Here is a 7,974-nt window from a genome sequence, read left to right on the forward strand (position 1 = left end):
CATGGTAGTACAAATAGAGAGAATCGAAACAATGGTGATTTATTCGAAGATTTTCACTAAGATGCCTCATACAAACACCGTGATGCACAAGTGGATAATGCCTTACGAGGCCGTTGGCTATGCTTACGTGTTTGTCGGAGATAACACACAACTCTAGTTCGTCAACGACAAAGGCCTTAAGCTTCTCGAAGAAGAAGTTTCACGACGCATCGTTCTCCTTATTCGCCACACAATACGCTAAGGAATAGATATGATTATGCGTATCTTAAGCGACAGCGGACAATAGTACGCCCTCATACTTGTTGGATAAATGCGTGCCATCAATAGCAACGACCTTTCTCATGTGTGCATATCCACGGATAGAAGCCCCAAACGCCATAAAGTAGTAAATAAACCTGTCAGACTCCTCATCGACCCTGAGAAAATTAATAGACCCGGGGTTGAGGCCGTTGAAAATATATGAAAATGTGGGAAGCACTGCATATCCATGCTTGGGCGTACCTCGAACTATGTTCTTCGCAATGACGCCCTCCATCCAACACTTCCAACAGCTCGGCCTGCAATGTAGCTCCCTAAATATGATTCTCTCGATCTCTTTCAGACTTGGACCTTTGTTGTGGACGAAAATGTTCAAAATAAGTAAGGCAATGACCTCCACGGTGACATTCTTGTGCTTTCCCGTGACATGATCAACGCCACAAGTATGCTCTCCCACGTACTTGTGGACGTGAAACCAACCCGATTCTCCGACAACATATGCGCACACCATCCACCGACAAGTACGATCTACGCACCTCACCCTCAAGTATTTCTTACTACTCTTCAGAGTTGTGTAATTAAACGACATTTTCACCAACGCCTGCTTCAACAAAAGTTTTAATGTTTTCTTATCCTTGAATACTTGTCCTAAAAAAAGATTGGTGTCATCCGAGAAAGAGTGACTTCTTTGTGGTTTGAGTTGCTCGTCCTCACCTCCTCCACACTCCTCTTCTTCATAATCTTCACTATTATCTCATTCATCACAACCCATGAAATTGTATTCCGTTGACATATCATCCACATTTGGGGTGTTGGGGTGGGGGTGAGGGTGGGGGTGGGGCTGATGTGGAAGCTTTTTTTCGGGACCTTTCAAAAACTTTACATAGGTCTGGAGTTATCAGAATTAATGCAAAGCATATATAATTCTACGTGTCTATCATTCCTTATGAACGTTGGATTGATTTTCCCCCTCTCGTTCATCAAGTAACTAATTAACACCTCACTTTGATCACAACTTAATTCACCGCTCTCCATTACGCTTTTAATCATGTCGGCGTATGAACCATTGCGACGAGGGCAATGGACACTGTCTCCTTAGACGTGGTTTTCCAAACCCAACATTTAGGACTCTCCTCCCATTCACCAGAAAATATACCACCACCAACCACGTAATCTATAATAGATATAATATACCTCGATAATAGTATTCAATAGACTTGAATAGTGGTTTATGCGCCTAGACTTAATAGACTGAAGTCGTCTTCTTCCTAGATAATGGCCGTAAAGTGCACGATTGATCCTTTTCCGACGACCATTTGAATAATCCGACGAATTTCAGCTTACAAACAACCTAAGGAGTATTGTAATTTTGCTATTGACCCAAGAATCGATTTCAAAATGTGGGACTGAATTTCGAGCTTTTTGTATGAAAATGGAAGAAAAATTGGAGCTAAAAATAAACGAAAAAGGCTTATAATAATGGAGATAGTGTCACTTTCCGATGGATGTCGAAAAATTCGACGAAAAATGGTCGGAAAATTGAGGAAATGACGCCAAAATAGGGTGGTTGCTAGTGGATTAGTTGAGAAGATTTGAGACTTTTTTTTTTTTAATTATTTATCCAATATTTATATTTTTCAAGATGGACTAAAGTGTAGTTTTAACAAAATTAAGGTTGAAATGGGAAAAGGGGCTAAAGTGTAGATTTTGTAAGTTGAGTGTTAGATTTACATTTTATTTTTATGGTCCCATAAATTCTTCAAATTAAAAAAACTTGATGGATAAATGTCAAAAAATGTTCGGAAAATAAACTTTTGCCAAACTTCCCCTGGTATCAAAATGGTTGTTTCATGTCTTCAAAATTATATTTGTGGGCATATAAGTCTATTAACACATTTGTTAAAGATGAGTACTACTAAATCTAAAGTAAGATGTCCTAAATCTAATGCACCAACATATGCTCTTCACATTCTTCAAAATTTTTTTGCTAATTACCTATTCTCCGTAGAAGAAAAAACTCATGTCGGACATAAATGAAGCTCAAGGCCAGGAATAACATACTCATGGATGGATTTAAGATTTCTCTTTGAGGTGCTGAAGAAAGTTCATCCCAATAATGAATGATATCTCCTTTATTTAGATTTATTTGCATGTCAATAAATGACCGATTACATGAATTTTAATCTGTAGCAGAAAAGAGGCATAATTTGCGAGCCATGATTGGTTAGCAAAAAAAAAAAAAAAAAAACAATAACTGAGAAAGAGTAGTACAACAATCCTCCATAAGCACTGAAAAGTTTCGAAAAAGAGAGAATCGATGAATACATGTATAATAATTTCGTCTGATGTAAAATTTTGAGTTTGTTTAAGTTGCTCGACTGTTACTCTGTTTTTTTTTTTTTTTGTAATTAGTTTCTCAGTCGCTATGATTATTAGCAATTAATTTATTTTTCGATTTTTTCATTTTGACATTTGCTAAATCTATTAGTTTTTGCAAAGTTCTCTTTATATATAGTGTTGTGTAATGTGGATTTTGAAATACATGTGTAGTATCAGTACATGACTGAAGTAAGAAAGTGTTTCCACGGTAGCACCTAGTGTGGTCAGCACCAATCGTGTTCGGGCAACGAAGCTTACATTCATTCACATTGGTTCATCCTGCTATGCCCTGGGACTTTTGCTCTTCTAACGTAAAAGGTGGCCGGCCATTCGTCAAGGCCCAGGAATCCACTGGACATCTCAGCGGCGGGATTTGATATCCGCATCCGATCGAAGTTGCATTTTAGTGCTCCCCTAACATAAAAAAAAGGGGAGCTTTTTCATTGTGGGTTGCTTCGCGCAAGACATTGCTTAGGACCAACGGGTCACACGACAGGTGCACGATCTACTTTGCACGTTCCATCCTTCAGCCCTTCGCCTATCGGCTTGGCAGGCAAGCTACCTTGATCCGTCTTCGGCTTCGATTCGTTACGCTCAGAAGCTCCAACAAGCCCTAAAGTCTCTTGCCACCTAAAACTCTGCCAAGAGAGCGCTGCTTTACATTTGATCCTATGTATCCATAGAATACTATGCGTTCTCCACTTTCGGATCTCGCAAAGAGAGAACGTGTTTTTTCCTCTGACTCTCTCTCATTCGCGGAGAGAAGAAAGCGGGCTTTGCTCCAGCTATCGCTATCCTTGGGAAACCAAAAGAGCTACCGAAGAAAAGGGATACAGTCTCTCCTTTGGCCTTTGGAGAGGAGAGGGCAGAGAAGAAAACGTCCTTCAAAGAAACGAAAAAAAAGATTTGAATTTTATGAATAATGCATTTATTTTAAAGTTGGGTGTTAACTATACCTACAATAGTATGTTGAATGAATTAGATTTTATTTATTTTCCACCATTATATTACTTCAAGGAATAAATTAAAAAGAAATCCAAGATGAATACTATCTAACCACAAAATTCAGATCATATGCCCAACAAAAATATTCCCCTCTAAAAGCCAAATAAACAACTATTAAAGGAATGAAAAGAATTGAAAAAGAAATTGAAAGATGGACATACTTAAAGCTGGAACATCAACTGTAACACATATATTTTGCATATTCGTATCTCTGAAATATTATTATACAAGGCTTATTTTTTTGCTAATAGCATACTGATATCTTAAATTTTGAACCCTAGGTCAATATTATAAGACCAAAAAAAATACAATCACAATCAGGTGACAAATAAACAACTAAAAAAAATCAGATTGAACTATGCCATTTACTTTAAGCCAAATTTTCAAAGCAAGTCGAAAAGAGTACACCAACATAGATAAAGGATTGAGTTTGAATGGAACCACTAAGAACGACGTACAAATATTTTAAGTTCGTTTAATTATCTCTCTTTTATTTTGTTGGTCGATTCATTTGTTTCTTTTCTTATTTTTAGAAATGCCTTAGTCACAAACATCATCATTAGGAACTCTTTGATGTGAGCCATGATGAATCCTCAGTGGATGAGAATCCTAAGTCAATTAAAAGATATCCAGATAAGAAATTTAATATCTCATTTAATTTGAATCAAATTACTAAGAATATAGTGAAGACATGAAGGTAATTGAGCAAATAAGTGAAGTGTTTGAGAAGAGATAGACATGTATCATCAATCTTGTGTTTTAAGAATTTTTCGCTTCTAAAGAATTCATTCTGACTGTTTGTGTGTACAAATCATAGAATACTAAGTACTGACAGTTGATGTATTGACTTTTAAAATTTATTTTGCATTATTAATTTATACACTTCTCATTCTTTCAAGCTTGAAAACTAAAGCAAGTTCCATAGTAAACCTTTTCATTTCATATGCTTCTTGAGACTTTATTTTCCTTGATGTAAGCTCCCCCTGTTACCTAACTTGCATTGTGACTTATTTTCTAATGAACAAGAAATAAGGTTTCCTTCTCTTTTGTATGTATGACCTCTTTATAGTGTTTTATTTCTTGCAACAAATGACATCCTTATTTTGCAGCATCTTAAATTTCCTTGTCGATGCTGGACTTGATTTGAAGGATGTCATATTAAGATCAATTGCATGAAATTTAGAATGAGAAATTGTCTTTGAACAAAGAAATCATATAGACCAACACTGAAAGCGAAGTTGTGGGATTCTTTAGTTTGAAAAATGACAATCCTTTTGTAAATTCATATTTCTTAAGGTTTTACTTCAAACTTTTATGTAAGACAAATTTACATTGTTCAATGTGAAAGTTACGAAAATTTAATCTTCTGTTGTTCGTCTGTTAGAGGTGGTGGTGTTTCTGAACTTGAATTGATTAGCCATATAGAATTAAGTTCGATGAAGGAATAGAAAAACAAATCTTAATCATGCTTTTTTAGGATAGGGCAGAAGAAATTTCTGTTACTGTTTTTTTTTTCCAGTTGTATTGGTTATGATGTCCAAGCAGTGGCGGAGCCAGAATTTTAGCTAAGGGAGTCATAAGTGAATATAAAAACTAATCAAAGGAGATTCAACATCTAATATATATACATAAAAAAATTTTTTAACCATGTATATATAACATAATTTTCCGCCGAAGAAAGTTCGAATGAACCCCCTGACTATAGTGTAGATCTGCCACTACGTCCAAGCAACACCTCCTTTTAGATGATAATATGTCTGTTGTCAAAATATAGTAACCCAATCAAGATTGAGGTCAAATTCCAAGGAAACACGTGAAATTATGGATCTCAGTTGGAGTCACTGGGCAAAATAAAAAAAGTAAATTTGAGGGGGGAGGGGGGTTGTTTATAGTAATCTCGAGCAAGTAACAATAATAACTTTGGTGGAAATCAGTTGTAGGTGAACACTAGGATTGTGTTCCCCTGGCTTCTCAACTCCGTAGGCTATCGTGCTTTGCTAAACCAATTCGATACTTTGCATGCAGAATCGATAAATTATGTACCTTCTACGGTCTTTTGGATGAGCAGAAGTATTTCACCCTTTACCTTTTGAGACTCAGAATATCGCATTACTAACCCTTATCTTGATCCCAGTTAACTATTACCTTTTGAGTCTCTAGTTATTAGATGAAATCTAACCATCTTACGTAGAAAAAACGTAGAAGCGTGGATCGACAGTTAAACTCCAAATTACAGTTGTCTTTATCTTTTTCTAATCACTATTCCTCTTTTGGAGTAAATAGCAATATCTAGGCGGGATCCTAACGTGTGCATTCGTTAAGAAAATTATTATAATGAAGATAAAGTAATTCGTGCCATGAGTGTCGGTTCGATTCAACAATATCACTTCCCCTATTTCGTCAATCTGCCAGGGTTTCTACAATCCTACCTATGGATTTTAGCCGCTCATGATTGTAAAGAAATCAATAACATTCATAATTGAAAGCATAGATAAAATCACAATGAAAGGATGAATAAAAACCCACAACCGCAACTTGATTAATCAATTGAAGTCAATACAAAGAAATATCAAGATCAAAATTGAATTTTGAAATCAAAATATGTTTGTGAATATCAAAAGTACATTTTTTTCTACTAAAAAAAATGCATGAAGGGTATTTATAGTACATGAGAAAACCCTAAAACTAAAGCTCGAACGAAATAGGAGAAAATCGAGTTAGTACCACATGTGGTCCATACCCATAGTTTGTTCCCTGGACGCAGGTAGTACCTGCGGTTTGGCTCTGGGCGCAGGTATGGATCGCAGGTGCCGGATAGAAAAATCCTACAAGTCAGCTCTCGGGATTTTGGACTTCTGACACCTGCTTTGCCTATCTCCGGTCCGCAGGTCTACATGCGGTCCGTAGGTTGACTTAATAAGTACCGAGAGTCAGTTTTTTAGCTCTTCTTCGATTTTCAAACATGCTTTGATCATGATTGAGCCGAAAAATGTCTTGAACATACATAATTGCACCAAAAAATGGCCAAAAACACCCTTTCCCCTTTTTTCACGAACTTATCATCCAAAACATGGTTTCCTGCAAAACATTCCCAAAATGCATCATATCTAACAAAATAGCCCTAGAAACCTGCATATTTTCCTCATAGCATCGAAAGTGCTATATTTCTATAGCACATCAATTGAAAATATCTATTTTGCTATTAAAACTTAAACTCCAATTATATGCCTTTTATGAAATCAATTATAAACCTCTTATATTTCATTTAGCCTCAATGACTTGCATCTATAATGTTGGGCCTGTACGCAGCACGAGCAACACTATCTAGTCCTATATAAGAAGTGGGAGTGAGAAGCTGAAGCAGGCTGCTCTCGATCGACATGTTTGCTTCAGCAGGCTCCACTTTAAAAAATTTAATAATATTTTTTGTTTTAATTATTTATCTTATTTTTTTAATTCATTATATATTTGAAAATTACATAAAACGTATTATAAATCACACTAATTAACAACTTAAAATATTCTTATATCGGTAAGTTTTGTATTTCATTTTCAATTCATTACTATTATATTTAAAAATTACATTAAAAATATTATAAATCACAATAATTAACAATTTCAAATATTCTTATATGAATTTCATTGATCAAAATAAAATAATATTTGTATATCTAAGAATTTATTAACTAAACAAATGAAAATTTTCAATTATAAATTATAGAATTATACATATCTTAGAATTTTCAAGTATCAACTTTGGGTTTGTGCTAAGCCAACAAGCGCTACTACAGGCCATGGATAAATGTCATTTATCTATTAACTCAATTATGTTATATACTCTTTCCATTTCATTTTATGTGACACCATTTTTTTTTTATTTTGTTCTAAAAAAGAATGCCACCTACCATAATTAGAAATAATCTAATATTTAAAATTTCTCATTTACTCTTAATGAAATGATTTACAACCACGCAAATATCTAAGAATTTTTTTAGACCACAAATCTTTTAAAAAAAAATTAAATATCATGTCAAGTCAAATAATTCCTTATAAAACGAGGACGGGGGGATTGGATTATTCAATACTAAAATTGAGTACAAGAATCTAACTATAATCTCTCTTGATCAATTTTGAAAATATTTAATCTTTTAATCCAAGTCAAGATAATACTCCATCTGTTCACTTTTACTTGTCACTTATTTCTAAAATAAATTTTTATTTTTACTTATTACTTTTGACCTATCAAGAAAATACAAAAAGAAAATTCATGTTTTACTCTTAGCATAAATTATTTATTTTCTAAATCATTTTCAAAAGATAATACTTTAAACA

At 34.5% G+C, this 7,974-nt stretch overlaps 1 protein-coding gene across 1 annotated transcript; it reads right to left on the reverse strand.

Annotated features, from left to right (window-relative positions):
* Positions 1-3,122: 3,122 nt before the first annotated feature.
* On the reverse strand, positions 3,123-7,024 carry LOC124888974 (60S ribosomal protein L2, mitochondrial-like). The gene is made up of 3 exons (XM_047400263.1): positions 6,926-7,024; positions 3,364-3,519; positions 3,123-3,275 (listed from the first exon to the last, which is right to left on the reverse strand). Exons 1-3 carry the CDS (start codon positions 7,022-7,024, stop codon positions 3,123-3,125), a joined length of 408 nt encoding a protein of 135 aa, XP_047256219.1.
* Positions 7,025-7,974: the final 950 nt, after the last annotated feature.

This window comes from Capsicum annuum, chromosome 11 (assembly GCF_002878395.1).
Source record: "Capsicum annuum cultivar UCD-10X-F1 chromosome 11, UCD10Xv1.1, whole genome shotgun sequence".
Lineage (NCBI taxonomy): Eukaryota > Viridiplantae > Streptophyta > Magnoliopsida > Solanales > Solanaceae > Capsicum > Capsicum annuum.